Genomic DNA, 22,840 nt, shown 5'->3' on the forward strand with positions numbered 1-22,840 from the left:
TTTTGCAGTTACAGGTAAGGAAATTAGTCTGATCAAGGACATTATTAATTTGACTTCTAAATTTTTACATTAGGTGGGCATCCATTACATTCAGAAGAGCTACTGTTGTACTCTTAAACAATCTTATTTTTACTATCATTATGTTGGCCTCCAAAGAGAATCAATATCAAGATCATAAGCAGTAAAATTACAATCGCATTTGGGTCAAATTAGGAACTTGAACCAGAAGTCCCTTGCTATTGACTAAACTCGCTCTTGCTTATACTACTACTATGATAGGACTTGATAAAGCATTCGAATTATAAAATCAAAGACATTAGTGCTAATGTTTTACAAAATAGGGAAAAGTCATTACATTCTGATCAAGACTGATTCTGCAAAGCATATTCAGCAACTATCTTCGGGATAGTTTTCCATTGAACACTTACTAGATGGAAGCTGATATGAACCTCTTTTGTCCCCTTGTGAAGAACCATTACAAATTTACAGGCAGTAGCTGAAATGATTGGATCAGACCCATGTGAGATTAAAATGGCCAACAGCCAGAAGATGGGCAAATTCATTGGAGTTAGACCTCAATAGAACAGTTTAACAAAGCAATTGCATCAAGAAGCTTGGACAGGGTGCTAACCTCATTACTGCTGACCTCTGAACAGAACACAAAACCAAACAACTGTAGCCCAAGAAAGAAAAATAAATATATATGCAGCGGCTCAAAGTCCCCAGTGAACTCCATTGATCGGAATCTTGCATCGTTCAAATTCACCAAGCAATGCCCGGTCTTTAAACCCAATAAGAAATTGGGCTAAACCTTCAAGAAACAAAGCACCCTGATAAACGTCAGTTGCATTAACAATCTCGATGAGCACACTCCTCCTCAATCTATTAGCATCCACAAATACACCCAACATTTCTTCCATTTCAACCTTCACTGCCTCCTCCAGGGCCATTTTCTTTCCCTCATATGCAGCCCATTTTTCTGCAACCCTCCCCACAAAAGCTGCTTGAACTTTCTTTACTCTAGAAACAAGTGGGGGAACCATAAGCCTTAGGCCACACTCAATCTGTTCGATTCTTAACATCAAGTTCTCGGATGGATTCGTCCAAGCCATCAAAACCGGCCAGGGTTTATCAAGGGAGTACTCAAAAGTTTCAAGAAGTGACCCCTCAGCAGGATAGTTGAAACCATTTTTTTCGGCGTCTTTTTCATTGTTGGCTGCATCGATGAATGAACGGAGGAGGTTGGTGAAAAGGTAAGGGTGGAGATCACCAAGAAAAAGGAAAGGGATTTCGAGGGAGTTGCGCCAAGAAGGAAAAAGCATCTGAGAAACATCATTGGAGGCTGCTAGGTCGAGGAAGTCGTAATGGGAGAGGAAGTGTTGGAGGAGCAGGTCACGACGGAAGGGGAGGAGAGTGGGTGAGGGAGAAGAGAGAGACTGGCGGAGGAGAGGGAGGAGGGTGTTCGTGAGAGTGTTGAACCAGTCTTCGTACAAGTCCTTGAAAGGGACAGTGGTGGTTTTCTTGCGAGAGAAAAAAGAGAAGGGTCTTGGCATTGTTGCAGAAGATGATGTGTATGGTGGATGGTGGAGGAATTTTAGGGCGGTGAGTGGTTTCTTGGCTTTGTTGCAGAATGGAGAAAAAGGAACAGAGCAGAGGGTTTTGGAGGGAAAAAGGCAGGTATCGCTGTTGGTACCTTGGTGGGTTTTGGCCTTTTGGGTGCTGTCTCAGGTTTGGGCCTGCATTTGTTTAATCCCACATGGAAGTGGAAGGTGAAAAATGAAATTCTTTCTTCTCTTCGGCTTAGAGGAAGAAAGCCCACTGATAAAACTAGGATCGATTGTGAACAAATACTTGCATTTGTTAGCTCAGTCCCTTCCAAAATTTCTCGGGCCAATGTTCACCAGTCCATCCTTGTGGCTCCTTCCAGGGCCTGGAATCCAATCTTAGCAACCCTTTACCATGGGGTCTATCAAGAGGCAAACAAAATCTGTAGACTGCAGTGGCAGTGCTAACGGCTAGTGCCTGTCTTTCCATGATTTTAGTGATTGTGGACAAAATTTATTTATTTGCAGATTGTCTACAATTAGAGGGACATCCTTACCTTACAATTTGCTGGAAATAACCAAAAAAATCGATTCTCATATTCAGAGATGGAAAAAGAAAAGGAGTGCTCCTGCTGATTGAAACTTTTGGTCTCATTTGGATCCTTGAATAAAACAAACACTATACGTAGCAAATTTGGTTTGTTTCTACATCTAAATCTCTCATACTCAAAAGCTCAAAGGATTTGTTGAAACAAATGCTACGAATTCTGCAACAGCTTTTCCTCAAAATTTTTCATGGGTCAAATTGCCCAAACCTTAAGTTGCAGGTCAAGCCTTGGAAGGTTGCATGAGAAACAGACCTTGGATACCTGTTTTTTCTTTTTCTTTCTTTTAATGGTTTGCAAGAGAGAAGTATCTAAATTTCTGATATTAATTCTCCTTAATTACAGAAGATATTTAGCTATGCCAAATATGGTATACCTTGAACTTGGACTCAGGATACCGGTGGTATTTAACATTGCAAACCTGGATATTAGTGAAGGATTTCTTTTTCGTATTCTTTCCTTAATATTTGCTACTGATACAGAGTACGATTGTTGAGCACCAGACCAACGTTATCAACTCTTATTTTAATTACTCAACGTCTCCTGTTAGAGCATGTGCACTGATATGTTCTATAAATAAACAGGACAAAACCAGGAAGCCATAAGCAGAATTTGGGGTTTTTTTTTTTGTTTTCTTTTTTGGTTATTTTAGATAGTTGCTTGATGCTATAATCAGCACTCAGCAGTGAATGGATACGAAGTGTAGATATATATAGTAATGACACTTGCCTTAATAATTAATCACACTGCGCTTCGGGTACCTCAAAATAATTGTTGCAAGTGGACTAGGCTCGAGTACAATTATTTAATCCAAAACCCAAAGGTATAATTAGATTAAAACAGATTGATATATATATATTTTTGTCAGTGAAGGTTCTAACTTTATCCAAAACAATCATTTTGAAAGTACATAGTCTAAGAACGAAGGATGAATCTTTTTACTAACAGAAATTCTTATCCACCCCTAAATCACACGTTTCACACCCATCATTTCCTTCTCAATTACTGCTATACATCTGAAACAAGCAAGCGATCATTTCATTGATTAATGAACTCCTCCTCCAGGCCACATGCATGAACTGTTCATCTATAGACATTTCAAAACTTAAACAATGTCTGTCTATTAGTAGCATATCTTTCCTTTGAAAGGCAATATGAGTATTAGTGGCATATCTTTTTCCTACTTTGGTTAAAATGAAATACCAATGGCTATCAAGTCACTAAAAGGTAGTACATACTGACAGTTGCCTGTGCATGTATCCCCGAGCGAGACCATAACTTTGTCGTCTTAACCGTAGAATTTCGATGTCACCATCTTCCTTTTTTCCATTGTGAATCGTTTGAAACTCATGCATTGATGTATGAATCAGACCTTCCATGATCTTATAGGTTGTCTTTTGTGACAAGTTGAGAGGGGGGTAGATGAAAAGAAAAGTCTTTTCACAGCTGCGCATTAGGCAAATGACAGCAAAGTGAGTTCCAACTCATGAAAAGCTAGGACGTTTCAATGAATCGGTCATCATCTCAATAATGTGCTGCGAAGCATCTGCCGGTCAACTTGGCTCTGAGCACCTGAACCAGGGAGTTTTCAGGGGAAAATTTAGCACTTGTACTGTACATAATAATTTGGCATAAGAAATATAATTCAATCTCTTAGCTTGGTAAGTTGTAAGAGTCTCTGTCTCGATAAATTTGAGAGAGCCGAGACAGAGGCTGTGTATTCGTTCCTTACAATAAGTTATCCGTAGGCCAAATTCATCATCTTCTTGTACATGCACACACAAAAGAAACAGTCATTCACTGTTGCAATTAGTTCTGTGCCGATTGAGGATGTTCAGAATCTGTCGTGTCTTCCTTTTCGTTAAGTTATCCCCTCAAGCCAAATTCTTGTCATTACTCTCTCTCTCTCTCTCCATTGCTCATGCGCTACATATGCACGTGAGCAAACACACACATGATTCAAACACAATCTGTTCTCCCAAATCGAGTCGCATAACACTACAAATGATGAAAACTTGAGTATGTGCCCGGGAAATATTCAGAATAATGCTTCTAAAGTTGTTAAACTAGCTAGTTTTCCGTTTATCAATGAATTGCAAATCAACTAATGCTAAGGATAGTCATTACCTGAAAATATCAGGACATGTGAGTTACTTTTAACCCCCAGCATCAGAGGATGAGTTCAAAGAAATGATAAATAAGACTATATGAAGGGAATATTAATACACCCAATTGTCAACTTGAATAATTAATTTTGTGAAGTTCTTGGATAATGATCGATAGCCAATATGTTATTTCTGGGCACGCCTGTTTGAACAATCCTTTAAACGTTGCTGCCACAGAATGGTTTATGCATATAAGTAGCTGAATGTGGTACGTAGTTAATGGACTCCAATAAACGATAAAGCTATCCTTAATGTGGATCTCTCATCTCATTTTAAATCCCAAAGAAAGCAACTTGATTACTTCTTAACTAGTTTAATTAATCTTACTCTTTCCCTGGTGAGACCATCGACCACTGCTTGCTACTAGAGAAAAAGTAAGCTTGGGAGCAAGTTTCACGAGTTTCCTACTAATAATAATCGATTTTTTTCTCATGTGCAAATGACAAACTACAACTACGTGGCCGACAGCATGGTGTTCTAATAATTGATTGAAGTTTTGTTTGATAGCAAAGCTACGAACTAGCGGTCCATTTCCTTTATATTATCTTTCGTGCAACTCCACGTTAAACTGATGCCGCTGACAATTCAAAAGGACACATTAAAAAAAAGGGCTTTGGGTTCTTCTCTCTTGGAACTGAACTGATGCTGCATATTTATGTAAGAGGTTAGTGATGGGAGGGGACCCTATCTTTTCCTTGTCGTTTTTGACGATGGCGCCCAAGGGGTTTTACCAAAGGACAATGACGAGCTTGCTGGACCACCCTCCAAGAGACAACCCATGGCCGATGGTTTTGGTCCGATCGTACATTTCCCCTTTCCCAATTTGTTAGCTTGGTGTTGCAATGTTTTTCAATTCGGCATTAGTCTTTCAGACGTTGAAATGTCTTCTCCAATATCCCATCTCATCATTTGATGTTAATTACGATTACAATTGAGATGTATACCAACCTTTTAACATCATGTTTGGAGTCAACTTGAAATGACAAAGATACTTACACACTAATATTTAAAAGAATTATTAGCCATGTGGAATTATTGGCCATATATATATATATAACATTTCTAAGAACTATGGTATCTGTATAATTTTTAATCATGATGATCTTAAACATAATTTATTCGATTCGAAGTTGATGGATAACTAATTTTAAGAATATTATCACTTCACATTGTACATTCATGATGAAGAATAACAATTTTTTAATTGTTAAAATATATATTTTGTGGTATATAATAAATAAAAATGAGAAAATAGTGACAATTAATTATATATACAATACAATATGTTGTCTTGTTATGCAGTGACATATGATGTGAATCCTTTTAAAACGTATTAAATATCATAATTTTAATGAGCTAGCTATATAGGTGCTATCAATATCAAGGTGATAGATGTATGGCAGTTGAATTTAAATCATGCATGGTACAAAATGTCTTCTTGTTGGAACAATCAAACCATTTCAAGGCCACAAATTTCCTAGCACATTTTTTGGATACCGTCCCCCCTATGATCCAATCAATAGGAATTCTAGATTATTTGCTAAATGTGAACAGCTTCCCGGCATGGGAATTGCATCCGCCCAAAAAGCGTGGAAATTGTGTTACCCGGCAATTAACAAGTGAGAAAAAATTTAAAAAAATATAAAAAAAAACCTTGCAAGACATGTCTAATGATGTAAGTGATGATGCAGGGACACGAACATATTCTTCTAAAAAAATGTTCTCCATTCTGTTTAAGTAATTCGCTATTTCAATTTCAACGGTGAAAGCAACTTTTATTTAATTTACTTTTGTTTGAAGGAGAAAGATGTAGTAATTAACTTATCAATTTATGTTATTGTTTCTGCTGATTTATGATAGAATGAGTGTTTTCATTAGAATGGTTTTGACGTTTTATTTTTTTATTTAAAATATAATTTAAGAATGTATAAAAAAATTAAAAATATATAGAACTACTCAGAGAAAATTAATTCATAAAAGTAAAATTAAATTTGAATAAAAAGTTTTTTTGAAATTATTGAATTTTTCAGCGATGTTTGATAATGTAGACATAGTAATATTTTGCTTCACTGTTAGTCCAAAAAGACCGGAACTTTCCTTTAAAACAATGGATCGCACGCGCCAAGATTGAGAAGATTCTTGGTGCCCTAGAAAGATACCGTTTGAAAAGAAGCCTCAAAGAAGCCCAAAGGTCGCAGATGGCCTTTAAAATTCCATCTTCACTCGCTCTCTATTCCGTGGACTTCTCCTTTTCCTTCTTCAAGACGACTTTTTCTTTCACTTGAGGGCGCAACCAAATACAAGTATTCTCAAATTTATGTCCGAGTCTTGACCCCCCAAAGGCCGGAAGGTTATACTCGGCCGCGTCAGCACCGAGTCAGGTCTCTCTTCAACGCATCACCGCCACGTCACCCAATAACTTTCCTCGTAGGTAGTGTAATCCTGGTCGCCCAAACCTCAGGACCTACCTTTGCCCTTCCCCACTCCCGCCAAAAAACAAAAACCAAATACGGAAAAGATTATGCCACGTCAGCACGAGAATGATCTCAATGATTGGGCGTTGGAAGTTGTGGGGGCCAGGTGGGGGAGTTTTGAGTTTTGTCTTTTAGGGTGGGGACAAGAATTCACCCTCGTGTACCTGAGGTGGCTGGTCGCGGCAGCGAAACCGTGCTCCATAACTTAAACTTCCTTTTGTATTTTTCTTGTTTCCCGGCATCTTTTTCTTTCTACATTGTATCTGTCAAAGTGAAATTAAATTAAAAAAACAAAAGAGATTTGATTTTTGTTGTTAGTTGAAGATATGTTTTGTTTGTTTGATGTTGATGGAGATTTGAGGATTGCAAAATCTTGGAAGAGCGCATTATTGTTTTGTTGTGTGTGTATTTTTGTACATAAATGTTATGACTGACTAATGTTTTTCCTTTTTCTTGTTACATTTAGATAATCTTAAGTGACAAAAAGAAAAAATTATATCCTAAAGCTTTGAGGAATAACTATTATTAAACCAAATACATTATGAACGTTTGTTGTTTTCATTTTTGAAGTTTACCTTCACTCCTGATTTCATATTTTATGAAATTTATATTAGACTTGTAAAAATATTATGGTTACTTAATTAAGGAGATCAAATAAGAATTAGTGATGATTTGTTAATACCATTAAGGAACTAATGATTTGTTAATAGGTAGTATTAATGTAAATTTCTTGTGCTAGGTCTTCGAGTATATCAATATCTGTTTGATTGTAATATAAAATACCTTGACCAAACTAATGAGGTATTAATCAAGATATTTTTGATACATATATCACCTTTTTTTTTTTTTTTTTGATATTTAGTAGATGAGAATATACAAATCTTCGCTTAATTCACAAAGGATATACACTACTCACAACTCCTAATTTCTTGAACAAGATTAGTGCTAACTGCTAAGGACAATATATATGAAACAAACATAAGGAATAATTATTTAAATGGGAGACATCCAATGAAGAAAAATTAAAAATTATCAATTGAAATAAGGTATTTCTATGTTGGATTAGCTAGGAAAACAGACAACTAAGAAATCCGAAAATACTTACAGATATACAGTTAAGAACTTCTGATTTTCTTCTAGTGTAAAAAACTGCTTAATCTTATCCATCATCTTATAAGTAGACAACAAAAGTTTGCAATAACTTCAAACATAAAAGAACATACATATTGCCTTGTCTGATCAAATAATAGATCATTAAGCTTTTGTTTTATGCAAAAAAAAAAAAAAGAATAAGATAAAAAATAAAAATTACTGAAAATACCCAAACAAAAAAGATAACTGCCAATTTAAAATTCCCTAAAGAGTAGTACATTTTTTTGAAATAGCACCACCAACAACAAGATCCAATTAACTATAATTAACCAATTAATTAAACTCTACAAATTAAAAAAAAAATGCCATTTTTGGGAAAGGGGAAAAAAAGGGTTAACACATTATTTTCGATGCATGCCCTTTCCTACCACTCCCTTTCCTTAATGTTTATGGCACTTACAGTAACAGTAGATTGCTAAAAATGAAAACTGATCATTTTTAATGCCCATAAATTTGCTATCCCCGTAAACTGAACAGTGTATATGCCATCAAGCAAACAATATACCAGCTGCTTTTATTGTGACGTAGTTCTTGTTCAAGTTAGAAAAGGGGAGGGTCACATCAAGATAAAGATTTGAAGCCAATTCTTAAACCAAACTTTGGCAAGAATACAGGTATTGGCAAGCTTTCAAGAGGTAGCTAGGATTTGTTTGGTATCACCTGAATGTTTGGTTGGCATGGTGGGGTTGAGAAATGCCAACCTTTACCTACTATTTGCTTTTTCTCCCACATATCAACTTGAAAATGACACCAACTAATCCTCACACAAAAACGTTTATGTTTCGGTGCCACTTTACCTAAAGATTAGAGGTTAAATTATAGGGCAATGCCACTTTTATCCCAACTTCCTTAAGTTTTGGCTTTTCAATGTTTTTTTATTTAAGACATTGGGGTTGGTTTTACTACAAATGAAAAACACGTTGGAAGTTTTCCTTTTTCTCTTCGTCTTAACTTCTTTTTATCAAGCCTTGAATCCAAAGCGATTTCCCATTGTGATCTTATTCTAATCTCAAAAAGCACTAACACAATGTCAAAGTCATTCTTCCAAAGATTCTAAAAGCATGAAGGCAAATACAAATGTGGCACTCCCATTTGAAGAATGAAGAAGCTACTTTGAGAAAGATTTGAACTTAATTAGTACATTCTGCCTTGGAACAGAAGCATGTATTCAATGAAACATTCAAACAAGTGGGAAATAACTACTGGAATTAATGTGTGTGGTTTATTGCACTAAGTAAACTTAGCTCAAAAGTCAAGAGAGTTGGCCCACCCCAGGACCTTTTTAGGAGAACAGCGAGTGTTTCTAGACCCCTAGTTGGAATCTAGGATTTCCACGCACCCTAATTGCCCTAGGAAAAACAAAAGCGAAGAGAAAGAGTAATTTAATTCAAAGGTGATACTGTTGGGAACTCTCAATGATCTTTAAGCAAGCGAAGTGAAAGTCAATTTTGGAACTTGTTACTTTTTCCAACTTCGTTTGAAATTCCATCATGTTCCTTTCCATTGTACCAATCATTGATCACTTAAGTTACCATGATATTCACGAATATCATTAAAAAATTCATATTTAAACTTAAAATTCTAAATCCACTTAAAATTATGTAATTATAATGAATGTCATTTAAAAAATATAAAATAGCTTTCTCGTGCAAGTTTAAATGCTATATTAGTCAAAAGCAAACATATAAAATGAAGTTTGTGGGGTAAATATTATGCATGCTCGAGAAAATCACTTAACACAGTAAGAGTCATTTGTAAATAAGTCTTTGTCTTAATAATAAGAAGACTTGTAAAGATTTAGTGGTATTAAATCTAGATCTCATTTTAAAAGTACTATTTTAATTTTTTAAAATTTTCTTTTACATATATATGATACCCTGTATATATAAAAGTCTATTAATTTGGTTGTATATATCATTGATAATTATAAGTTGTATACACTCAGAGACACGAGGGTGTTGAGAAAGTAGAGGAAGAAAATAGATTCCCTACAAAGTGGGCATTTGCTTATATCCACCCACATGCATGCATTAGCTTGACCGCATGAGGAGAAATCACGAAAAGGGTTTGAGCTTTCACACATGGCCAAAGTAACTAATAGGTGAAAACACCGGTCTAAATCTATGTGATGTAACTATAATCTCGAAAACTGTTTAACCAATGAGAACTTTCGCGAGAATGAGGTACAACCGTTTCCATTTTGTCTTGGAGCCAGCATGTATAGAAAAGAAAAAAAGGCATACATACTTTGAAAATAGCTAATGCCTTTTGGATTGTTCAAGAAAATTGAATTGAATTCAATTTTGCAACTTGGACTTCCACGTTTCCGATGCTGCAATAAAAGTCTAAAACCTCTCGAGCATTTCCATAAAAAGAAACCGATCGATCTTCCTTAATACCAGGAGACAAAATTGAAGCCGTTAGGTAAAGATACATAACAGACAACATATGGGTTCATATGATGATTCAAACAAAACATGTACCTCAGTTATGCTTCTTTATTGCAAACATGTAATAATCCAAACCTCTTAAACTCTAGACGTTCATACCCACGGAGGAATTAAAGACCTTTTATGAATTAAACTTGGTTTTAACTTCAAGTGAATGAGGTTTTCTCTTGCAGACGTGTGAATCGACCCCTAGAATGATCAACCAATTGTGTATTCTTTTCTCTAGGATGAAAATGAAATAATGAGTAAATAGAACAACATCGTTGCCAAAAAGGATTCCTTTCACATTGTGAAAATAGTTGCTCGAGAAGTCACTTAGTCAAACTTCAAAGATACTGTGGAAGATTGACTAAGTGGTGAAAATTACCAGTGCCAAAAGTTGGAGAGGTTGCTTGCTTCTAGTTAATTTAGACTTTTCCATACTTTGAACAAATTGTTCTACATCCTTGACTGATTAATTTAATAATAAAAAAGGGAAAGTTTTCTACTTCTATATTCAAAATCTGGATTCTACAAAAAAGAGATTCTACAATAAACAGGATATATAGTAATTACCTTAAAATCTCTTTTAATTATTGTTGAGAATTTTCAAGCCCTGTATTGATATCGTCACAAAATTGTAGATACATTTAATCTTTATTGTATTTAATAAACTATGTATTTCTACATTCATTCCAATAAATCTTATTGTCATATACTAGGTCCTATCGCCATCGTGCATACTATAATCTTTGTAAACATTGCTTTCCTGAATACAGTAGAAAATCTGTCGTGATCATGCAAGAAAAAATTTTTATAGTAATTTCTCCCAAATTTATGATCAATTGCTTTTTTTATTGCAAATTTTATTAATATTTAACCATAATTTATTAGTTTTGAAATTTTATTATCGTTTGCACATCAATTACTTTCCTTTCATAGATCATATTTATAGTGCCTTCAAAAGTATCATTTTATTTTTATATGAAACGTAACAAATTTGGGATGTTACAAATAAAAGTCTGATGTTGAATTACATCATATTTTATTTTATTACTTTATGAAAAATAATAATAGCTTTGTTCATACGTATGATAGGGTTAAGTAATATTGTACCACATCGAAAATCATTATCTGCTGTTAATTAAATAATTAATAAAAAATATTTTTTCATTTTTGGAAAATAAAAGCATTAGATTTTTAGAAAATCTCTTTCCTTTTTTTCTTCTTTTTCTGTTATTTTTTCTTGGAGTTGAACCAAAAGAAAAGGTCCTTTGGCAGCTGGGAACGCAAAGCCACGTGAGTGGCCGCACGAGATTTGTGCGACGATTCATCACCCAGCTCGTGAAAAAGCAAAAACTGCTTCTGTTTTTTTTTCTCGGTGATAACTCAACCCTTTTTTCCATGTGATACCAAAAAAAAATAAATTTTCTTTTTCATCATTTTCTTCCTTCTTTCACCTTTACAAAAATTTTCTTTTTCTAAAAATAAAAAAACAATTGCGGTTACCGACGACTGCCAGCTATGCAAGAAAGCGATGCCCGTGGGCCCAAACTGACACGTGGCCTCGTCTCCTGGATACTCATACAGGTGGCATTGCTGTGACATAGCGCACGTCTCTACCTACACGTGTCAGTTTCCAGTTCACCTCCCACAGTGAGATCCTCCATATCTGTATACGATTTAAATATGTATATTCTTGTAATTATACACCCCATTAGGCTATTACTGCTTACTATTTTATTAAAAATACCATAATTGATTTTAAAAATGAATGAAGAAGAGAAAAAAGGAGAAAATGGTAAAATTACAGCGCGTGTTTCCTGAAAAAACAACAGCTTACCTTGATAAACACGTCTTAAAAGAGTCCTTCCTCATCAAACTCTATAAATACCCAACCATTTCGCCTTCCAATTCTCCTTCTTCCTCTTCTTCTCTCTCCTTTTCAGTTATATTTCCCCGTTTTGCGTTTCTTTCTCTCCTTCCCTACGATTTTTAGGGTTTCCTTTTCTTTTTCTCTCCATTTCTGTTCTATCTGCGTAAACATCTCCTTTCATAGCTTTGTTTCACTTCCTTCGTTGTCTTCTTGTTTCTGTTGTCGAATCTCGTAAGAACTGCATTTTAGAGATCAGTTATTCTCTGGGTTTCACCTCGTTAATCAGGTACGTTACGGTAAGATTGTCTTTTTTGTTTGGTTAATGCACTGTTGTTAAAAACATGTCTTTTACTTTCTTTCTTTTTTCTCTGTGTGGTTCCTTTCTATTGGTTTAAGGATTAAGATCTCTATGTCAACGCCCATTAATGTTTTAACTCATTTTGGTGAGACATGCATGTGAAATGAACTGAAAATATAAAAAACCAAGCTTTTTTATTCTTCTGGGGTTGTTTTGTTTTTGATTCTCTGGTGGGTCTTTTTTTTTTTTTTTTTAACATAGGCAGTGGTCTTCTATTTTTAACCTAATAAATATGTGGGGTTTTCCTATATAATTTTTTAAGTGGTGTGTAGGATCTTTTCTTGTTGTGGGAGCTGTTTATAAGAGAAGAAATGATTTTGATGGCCCATTTCATTTGTTTATTTTATTTGATTTAGTATAAGTTTCTAGCTTTCTATTTTGTCGGTTGCTACCAATGAACTAGGTAATGCTATTGATAGTTCGAAACGTGTCTTAATCTCTTTCCTGTGATGTTAGCCTTGAATAGAAAAAAAATATTGCTGATGACCTGTTAATAGTATATTTTTTTTGGTTTACTACTGTAGTAATTATTCTACGAGATTATGCCCAGAACCTTCATTGACCTTTTCCATGTTTAATGATTCATACATATAAGCTTTCACTACATCTATTTTAATTTTCAATTTTTTCATTTTATTATTTTTTGATGGTGGGGGCTTAAAGTTAATGGTCGTTTTGGTAGTTGCAGTGTCTTGTCATCGCAAGGAAGTTAATATATAGTAGTTGCCTTTTTTTTCTTTCTTTCTTTCTTTCTTCAATTTGTTTGTGTGTTTTAATACTAGTATTTCTTTTTTTTATTATTCATTAAAATTTGATGTTGATGTATACATTTAGATCTGCAATTCAATCACATCCTTTCTCTATCAATGGCCCACTTAGGTACAATATACATGTATGAGATTTTTAGGAGGTATAAAGATTTTTATACGTATGTGTTACGCGTGTTGTAGTTGGATACAAATTGGTGAGTCCTACAATTATTTGTCATTTCATTTATGGTTTTGAAGTATTTGTTAATGGTAGATGTATCTATCTTGACAAAGAAATGAAAATGAGGTGACACCACATACTGTGGTGATGAAAGAGGCCGGGAATATTAATATTACTTATCGGATACGATGAAGTCAGTTTGACAATTAATAGTATGTCTCTTGCATTTTATAGTTTTGAGTGATATTGATTTTAATTTGCGACACGTGGCTATCATTTTTGCTTAATGTTTTGTATGCTGTCAGGATTTTTTAAAGTATATATGAAAATTTTCTGGCCTCTATTATTTTTTTGTGATATATACGTGTTTCAACTTTAGAAGGAGTAACTTTTTTTAAACAAACTAGAATATCTTTGTGTTTGTTGATCTGGTAAAACTTCTGTTTACCGACTGTTCTGCCACATGAGAGTTTCTATGATTAGACATCTGATGTTAATTTGGGTTTCCTTCGGATTTGAAGTTGGCTTTCACTTCCTTTCTACATTTCATTTACCTATATGTGGTTTCGGCAGTTTCTCTTTATTTACATACTTCAGACAAAGAAGGAAGAAAGTAGAAGGCTGATATGCAGTGTTCTTGAATGTTGCAGCATATGTATATGTATACATGTGTTTTTCCAAAATTATATTGCGTTAGGATTTTACTGGTGGCTCCTTTTATTGGTAAAAAGATTACCACTTATTAAAAAGTTGCAAAGCTATTTGTTCAGTTGTAAATAGGAGCCAGATCAGATAGAGCTGTACTCTTGTTCCTTAATTTTCGATTCTGTCAGTGCATTCCTTATAATGCCACCTTGAAGTACTAATTATGCAAGAATACTTGCATTTTCCCGAAGATTAGTGATGGTTGAAGACATGAATTAAGCCAATTTTGTACTATTCTTTGGCATATAAATTGTTTCTCACGATGGTGAAATTTAGTTTTGTTTTACGTGCGGAAAGCTATGTTGTTAAGTTCAATTATCATCGTTGAATCACAATTTACTCACATCTGTATTATAATGCCTCTATCTATTGTATTAAATGCATATTTAAGCACATTCTGATCAAATTTTGTATCCATAATACTACTCTCTCCAGAAGCCTTGCACAAATAATGTTCTGTTACCTGCCATAAATGCGCCGCAGCTTCGGAGATGAGAAGGTATGTCTAATATATGTATTTAACCTGAGAAAAGCCTTTAAATCTTAAATTTACTTTTTGCTTTGATTTCGTATTTTGAATTTTCACTTTGCTGCGATCATCAGTTTTCAGGAAGCCTGCGATTGATGGACTGCTCACCCAACAGCAGTGATAAGAAAACATTGAAGAGGTGGTTTTTCATAGACAAAAGGGTTGGCTAAAAGGTTTTAAGGGTTGAAGGTTCTTAACTATATTTGACAAACCTGCTGCTATCATCAAAGATCTAGTTTAACCCGTTCTAAGTGTACTTAAAAGTGATCTGAAGCTAATGGAGTTAAAGTCCAATCACTCATCTCCTGTCCTCACTGATCCTACTCCGATAAACAAGTCAAGACTAGGCATCCACTCCAGTCTGCTGTCCTATCCACAATCAGGTGGATCTTTGTCCTCTGGCAAGTATATGACAATTCCCAGAAAGAAACCTGGGAAGCTTGATGATGTCCGCTCCAATGGTTGGCTGGATGCCATGAAATCTTCATCACCCCCTCGTAAGAAGCTAATTAAGGACTTCAATATTGAGGTTGCTGCAGATGATATTGATATTGCTTATTGCTCCTGGATGGTATGCATATATGTAATTGTTGATAAATACATTTGAAGCCTACCTCATACACATTTCACTAGATAAGGTTTCTTGTTCTTATGCTCTGCTTAACTGCTGATTATGCAGATTAAGTATCCATCTGCTCTTAAATCTTTTGAGCAAATTTCCAAAAATGCCAAGAGCAAGAAGATAGCTGTTTTCCTAGATTATGATGGTGTTCTTTCTCCCATAGTAGATGACCCTGATCGTGCCTTTATGTCTGATGCTGTAAGTACGACAGTCCATTTTGGTGCATGTATATGATATTATTTCTTGGTTGTATTCATTTTCCTTTTATTAAAAGAAAAAGAAATTGAAAATGATCTTACTTTTTTCCAGATGCGTTCTGCTGTCAGAAATGTTGCGAAGCATTTCCCAACAGCAATTATTAGTGGGAGAAGTCGTGATAAGGTAGATGGTGGAGCATTCAGGAACTTTGTTCCAATTCTTTGTCCTCTATAATTATATATCATCTGGGGATCAATAGGGCCTGATTCACTGCAATTTCCATTTCAGGTTTATGAATTGGTAGGACTAACTGAACTTTACTATGCCGGTAGTCATGGGATGGACATTATGGGCCCTGTGAGTCATACAGAGTCTGATGACCATCCGAATTGTATTAGATCAACTGACCAACAGGTAAGAGTCAATAATTGAAGAGCTCCCTTGAAGTTATTGGTCTCCACACTCCATGAAGAGGCTGTCAAATAAACTATAGAAAGTATTATGTCACTCTCGATTTCATGTTAATGATTCTGTACTTGTATGACAGGGCAAGGAGGTAAACCTTTTCCAGCCCGCTAGAGAATTTATACCTATGATAGACGAGGTGCATATTTGTTATGTTTAGCGCATCATTCATTCAGCTCCTTTTCTAAACATGTTTTATTATACATCAGTAAACATCTTGCAGGTTTTTAAAACCCTTGTCGAGAATACTAAAGATATCAAAGGTGCAAAAGTTGAGAATCACAAGTTTTGTGCCTCTGTACATTACCGCAATGTAGAAGAGAAGGTGGGACACAGTAGGTGCCACATTTCTTATTAAGCCATTCGGTCTGAGTAATTAGTTCTAATTTTTCAAGTGCGTTTTCTTTCCTTTTTCAGAACTGGCCAACCATCGCACAATGTGTTCATGATATTTTGAAAGACTACCCTCGCTTGCGATTAACTCATGGGCGGAAGGTACGTTCATAAAAATTGCTGGCTTTGAAACCATAATCTTTATTTGTCCAATAATGTAATGTGATGCTTCCCCCTTTTTTTGTTCTCTTGAGAATTCGCTGACATTTTGTATTAATTTTATAGTAATACTACCATCTAATCTAAAGGCTTTGCCTCCTAACATACTTAAATTCCTTGTTCTTTAGGTTTTAGAGATCCGTCCTGTGATTGACTGGAATAAAGGGAAGGCAGTTGAGTTTCTGCTTGAAGCCCTTGGTAGTTCTCTCTCTCACACTTTGATCACAAGTTTTCCAGGTTAACGTGTTTTCACTTATCGATGTAATTTTATGTAAAAATTGATGCAGGACTAAGTGGTAGGGATGATGTGCTTCCAATTTATATTGGAGACGACAGGACTGATGAGGATGCATTCAAGGTAAGTACATCACTCTAATTGCAGTTGTTATTATGTGTGGCATTTAGAAAATTTGCATCAGATTCTAACACTATGGTTTATTCAGGTTTTGCGGGAAGGAAGCCGTGGTTATGGGATCTTGGTGTCTTCGGTGCCCAAAGAGAGCAAGGCATTCTACTCTGTCAGGGACCCATCAGAGGTAGAAAATCCTGCTCAAGATCAAGATGTTCTTATTTCTCTGTCACATCACACTGACATGGAATTCTGCGCAGGTGAAGAAGTTTCTCAAGGCTTTGGTGAGATGCAAGAAGTTTGAAGAAGCTTGAAGAAATTAGGAGCACTATAATCGTCAAGCGGAGCATTTAGTTGCATGCAAATAAATATTGCACTCAATTCTTATTTTGGATCATAAACCCAGAATGAATCCAGTCATTTCCAGTGGCCTCATTATTTCTAATCTTTGTCAGAATTTTGAAAATTATTAATTGATAACAAATTATTTATATGAATATTTTACCCTTATTATTGTAAGGCATATTCCCCCCGCTAATGGGTTTAATTTTATTTTTTCCTGTTTCCATTGGTTCTTTAATTATTGGCTGTTTGATTATTTAGTCTAGTAAAGCCAATCTATTAGAAACATAATCTTTTGCTTTGAGGTCAATAATTAATGCACAGGCACAAAATATAACAAAAACAAAGGAAAAAGCAAAAGAGAAGGCATTGAGTTTTCTAAAGCACTGTTTATTTTTTCTTGTACTGAAAGGAAGATGAACTCGCAGATGAAAGCATCACGGAGAATCCGAGAAGAGATGCAGCCATATTCAAGCACCGCCATCCACATAAAGATAAAATTGCCGAAACATTTTGCCTTATGATATTACCATCATTGAAGAAACACATCAAAGTTATTAATAGTATGACACTAATCAAACGCCCTTTTCTTCTTTATTAGTTATATACCAAATAGTATTTCATTTGAAGTGCACAATAATTATATATCTTTTTTAAATTCATCAACATGTGCGCTTAGCTGTATATGTCTTAAGAGTAAATTACTTAATAATTTGGACAATTTATTTTTAAATTATGGCAGCTGCAACCAACAAAACCCCTTTTCTTTTCCTCTACTACGGAGTTTGTTCCTTGTTTTCAGAATTTTTTTTTTCGTTTGTCAAATTTCCTTACTCAATTATGTTAAATTTTATTTATGAATTTCCCATTTTGGTTGGGAATAATAAATTCATAAATAATTCACACCAATCCGAGGTCGACAGTTCAGACAGCGACCATCCGTTGCAAAAATCTATAATACGTTCGGGTAAAGTTCTTATCCGTGGAAAATATCCGGCACTTGATAAATTTCACTTAAAACTACCCAAAACCGAACATTGAAAAACTCGAACCTCCATTAACGAACTTCCACCTGTCCAGAACTTTTCCCACATATATATAAAAGAAAGAATTTCCCCCTTCCCTTCGATTTTTATTTTTTCTCATCTCTCTCTCTCTCTCACGAAAATGTCACTCTCCTTGCAATCTCCGCCTACCACATTTCTCTCTTCTTCTTCTTCTTCTTCGTTAGCAAAATCAAGGTTAAGATTTGCGAATGTGTCTTCTTCTTCGGCTCTACTCTTCAAGTTCAACAGATCTTTTCCAGTTATTCGAGCCTCCTCGTCCTCGAGCTTCTCTTCTTCTCTCGACACTGGTTTACCTCTCGTTTCTTTTTGGATCTTTCGTTCAAATGTGTAAACTTTTTAGTGGTTTCTTTGGTTTTTAATTGATGGGATGTTTCTAATTTATCAGGGTTGAGTACTGAATTGGATGCTGTGTCTACTTTCAGTGAGATAGTTCCTGACACTGTGATCTTTGATGATTTTGAAAGGTAAGGATCGTTTTCTTCTGGGTTATGGAATAAAATTTTGATTCAAAAGGCCGACTTCTATTTACTAATTAATTGAAATTGATAGGTTTCCACCAACTGCCGCAACTGTTAGCTCTTCATTGCTGTTGGGTATATTGAGCCTTCCTGATACCATCTTTAGAGTGAGCTTTTTCATTTGAAATGAATGTATAGGGAGCTTAAAACCTTATATGTATATATAAAATTCACAAGCTAATTTTTTTTTTTGGGGTTTAGAATGCTGTGGATATGGCTTTGGCGGATTCAGGATGTTCTGGGCTGGACAACCCTGAACTGAGGTTGTCTTGTTTCTGTAACAAGGTACGTGTACTTATGCATTGAACTATTAAGTCATAATGCATGAACTTTTTGGCCTTTTGCTGCCTATTATTCATTTACGTTGACAAAGAAGGGAAAAAAGACTGCAATTGGATCGTTAGTTTTTAACATGTGGTTGTTCATCAAGTCTAGGCTTTAGTAAATGTTGGTGGCTACTTGGCAAAGCTAGTTCCTGGTCGGGTTTCAACAGAAGTGGATGCACGTCTGGCTTATGACACACATGGCATTATTAGGAGGGTATTGACTTTTCTCATGTGTCCATTTATGTTTTTTGCTGAATTTTTTGATTCTGTTGTATGATCCTGTTGTTTGTTATGTCAATCCCAGCCAATTTTAATGGTTGAAAATTGTGTAGGGTCTAACGCATACGCGTCAATGTTGAAAATTTTAATTGAATATACACACTGATGAAATGAACTAATTTGTTCATTCAGTTGGAAATTTTAAGTGAACATACAATTTTTACTTGTCTTATGTGGACTTGAGGTTCTTCTCTTAGCATTTGGAATGAGAAGTATAGTGAAAGACTAATTATTTGTTATACATGATTATATTTTAAAATGCATGGTGATTATAGGGATGTTCCTTATCAAATATATTTTATATACTATTATATAAGATGAGTGAAATTGCCTTCTAAAACTTCGCACTTTGTTGGTACTAAACTTACTGTTTGTTTTTATTATGTTTTAGTAGTTTATTTATCTGTTTTTTTTTTTTATTTATTTTTGATAGGCTCCCTGGTGCTAAAAGCTTGTTGAAATATGCAGGTGCATGACTTGTTGAAATTGTATAATGAGATTGATGTTCCTCCTGAGCGTTTATTGTTTAAAATTCCTTCAACTTGGCAAGTGAGTACCTCAATGAAATCTCTGTACAGATATGAAGTTTTAATAGTCGTGGAATGTAAAAGCTAAATGATCCTTGCGGTTGCTTGTTGGTTATGCAGGGAATAGAAGCCTCAAGATTGCTAGAATCTGAGGGTATACAGACACATTTGACTTTTGTTTACAGGTATGTGATTAAGTAGAAAATGATGTTGCTTGATTATAATTTAAGGAAATTTCTGCACATGCTATATATAACCAAAAAAAAAAAACTCGCATGGGAGACTCTGCTTTCATCCTTAGTTTTTTCTAATCATTGCTTGTTCCGGTTTGTTTCTTCAGCTTTGCTCAAGCTGCAGCTGCAGCCCAAGCTGGCACTTCTGTTATTCAAATTTTTGTTGGCCGTGTTAGGGTACTTTTTTCCCCAAAAAGCCTACTTTGATGAATTTAATGTGCAAACCTTCATATATGTTAGCCTCAAAACACATTTTCCATTCTTCAGGACTGGGCACGTAATCATTCTGGTGACCCTGAGATTGAAGCTGCTATTCAAAGAGGAGAGGATCCTGGTTTGGTTCTGGTTAGTTAAACAACGTTTATCTTCTGAGTTTAGACTTAGCTTGTTCTGTTTATAGAATTTTGTTGACTACTGGTGACTTACAAAATTGTTTCTCTGAGTAGCCACATCGGTTCTAATGCTTTCTGAAGTGCATTGAATCTGTTGCTTGTGACTGTTGAGCCTTTTTTTAGTACTTTTTTAATGAAAAACAGAGATTGTTCTTTTTACTATATTAAAGTTATGATTCTAGGTTTCCTTGTTTTTCCTTTTCTTTTCTCTCCATTCAGCATCTCTTCTAAGTCTAGATTGCTGAGAATCTTTGATGCCGACAAATTTTGAATGACTTAGGAATAATGTCAAGGGGTCATCATTGAATTTACCTTTTCTTTTTCTTGTCTCCCTTTTAATAGTTCTAGGAATACTTGTTATTGACAACTTGTACTCTAGGAAAGATCATGTCACCGATAATATGATTGTTATTTAGTATTTAAAGTTTATACAATTATATTTAATGTGTCTGCATCTTATAATTTATAATGTAATACTAACACAAAACAGTTTGAAACCAATGTACTGTCGTTGGTTGCTGCAGGTGACAAAAGCTTACAATTACATTCACAAATATGGGCATAAATCAAAGCTTATGGCAGCAGCAGTTCGAAACAAGCAGGATTTATTCAGTCTGCTGGGGTATCATATGACTTGATTCTTATCAATTTTAATGGGAAATCATTACAAATTAAGAATCAAATATTTTCTTTTCTTGAACCTGTGGTATTGTTTATTCCTTTCAGGGTTGACTATATCATTGCACCCTTGAAGGTGTTACAATCACTCAAAGAATCAGTTACTGTTCCTGATGAGAAGTACTCTTATGTGAGGAGGCTGTCCCTGCAGTCTGCTGCCACCTACAATTTCACTGCTGAGGAGGTCTGCTTTCTTTTCATACTTTTTTCAACTCACATAAAACATGGGAAAAGGAAATAAAAAATCACTGCACATAATAATTACAAATTGCAATTGATGTGAATCTAGTAATTTTGCCAGGATATTGCATTCATGATCTTACGATTTGAAATTTAGGTACTCCTTTGATAGTTTCTAATGCTATAGCTATGTAGAAACAGCCTTTGTAGGTATGTTCATGTCTTTGGAGTTAGGCCTTTGATTTGCACCTCTAAATATGGGTTGTCAATGTTTAGGTTTAACTTATCATTTCAGTACCCTGTAGATAGACTTTCCATATCAAGAAAATATTTTTCAGTTCATTGCTAATCTGGTTATACTTGCTCTTTGTGGTACCTTGTTGGTAGCTTGAGTACTTTCCCCCTTTATTTTAACTTTTGAAATAGAATGACTAAAAGTGGAGATGAAGAACATCTCTAGCTATGGAGCTTATCATTAGTTGGAGATCATAAGAAAGGGTAAAGATCTATAGATAAAGGACGAAAGATAAAATTGGAAAATTCCGGGATTTAATAAGATTCTTGTGGCATTTTCATGTACCACTTTGGTTACTACTATTATCCCTTGTTGGAAAATAGAAAATGGAAGCATATTCTTTTCTACATCCTTTGCCTTCCAGCACCATATTCACAGCAACCACATCAATCTTTTTCTCCTCATCCGGCTAGTTGCTGCAACTCTATTAATGAATTAGACCATGCACCTCTTTACAACCTTAAGTCATCAAGACTATGCACTTGGTTCCCTATTAGTTTAAATTTCAGTTCTTTCAGAAATGTTTTTCCTTGTCTTCATCCTTCCTGTGCTCAACTAATGAGCACAAGCATGCACAATAATGTTATTTTTGTTTCTAGAAACCATGAACTGTTTGGTGACTGATATTGTCTCTATGTTCAGCTCACAAACTGGGACCAATTAAGCCTAGCATCATCTATGGGACCTGCATCCGTGGAGCTTCTGGCTGCTGGACTAGATGGATATGTTAATCAAGCAAAGCGAGTTGAGGAATTACTTGACAAGATTTGGCCACCTCCAAATGTCTAAAGAGTGGCTTCTTCATTTTGAAGCACATCTCATCTGGCATAAAATAAGAGGATGTACCCAACTCCACAATGTTGTTAGCAACACTTTGTTTTAGCAGAGCACTTGAGTTGGTATTTAATGCTTGATGTTAATCCTGCATCTTTTCATGTTGTCAATGAACACAAAGCTGATGTTGCCCTCTCCCATTGCATGTGGTAACGCTCTTCTGCCTACTGTCCGAAAAATTGCATTCAATTTCACGGCAAAGCCTTCCTCTTTTAA

The 22,840-nt window shown here is 35.1% G+C and overlaps 3 protein-coding genes across 3 annotated transcripts; 2 read left to right on the forward strand and 1 right to left on the reverse strand.

Annotated features, from left to right (window-relative positions):
* Positions 1-198: 198 nt before the first annotated feature.
* INP1 (transcription factor) lies at positions 199-1,608 on the reverse strand. The gene is made up of 2 exons (XM_088804799.1): positions 632-1,608; positions 199-496 (listed from the first exon to the last, which is right to left on the reverse strand). The coding sequence occupies exon 1, from the start codon at positions 1,551-1,553 to the stop codon at positions 714-716; it is 840 nt and encodes a 279-aa protein (XP_088660925.1). The 5' UTR covers positions 1,554-1,608; the 3' UTR covers positions 199-496; positions 632-713.
* A 13,065-nt stretch (positions 1,609-14,673) lies between these two features.
* On the forward strand, positions 14,674-17,491 carry TPPG (Haloacid dehalogenase-like hydrolase (HAD) superfamily protein). The gene is made up of 12 exons (XM_018118434.2): positions 14,674-14,737; positions 14,842-15,338; positions 15,447-15,587; positions 15,699-15,770; positions 15,876-16,001; positions 16,135-16,191; positions 16,276-16,377; positions 16,470-16,547; positions 16,733-16,802; positions 16,892-16,962; positions 17,048-17,140; positions 17,214-17,491. The coding sequence occupies exons 2-12, from the start codon at positions 15,045-15,047 to the stop codon at positions 17,265-17,267; spliced, it is 1,158 nt and encodes a 385-aa protein (XP_017973923.1). The 5' UTR covers positions 14,674-14,737; positions 14,842-15,044; the 3' UTR covers positions 17,268-17,491.
* An 872-nt stretch (positions 17,492-18,363) lies between these two features.
* LOC18606312 (Aldolase superfamily protein) lies at positions 18,364-22,840 on the forward strand. The gene is made up of 12 exons (XM_007039856.3): positions 18,364-18,649; positions 18,748-18,826; positions 18,912-18,987; positions 19,082-19,165; positions 19,316-19,420; positions 19,954-20,034; positions 20,133-20,197; positions 20,353-20,422; positions 20,513-20,590; positions 21,162-21,259; positions 21,364-21,499; positions 22,433-22,840. Exons 1-12 carry the CDS (start codon positions 18,463-18,465, stop codon positions 22,577-22,579), a joined length of 1,206 nt encoding a protein of 401 aa, XP_007039918.3. The 5' UTR covers positions 18,364-18,462; the 3' UTR covers positions 22,580-22,840.

Source organism: Theobroma cacao, chromosome 3, assembly GCF_053813885.1.
Source record: "Theobroma cacao isolate CCN51 chromosome 3, ASM5381388v1, whole genome shotgun sequence".
NCBI classification, from domain to species: domain Eukaryota; kingdom Viridiplantae; phylum Streptophyta; class Magnoliopsida; order Malvales; family Malvaceae; genus Theobroma; species Theobroma cacao.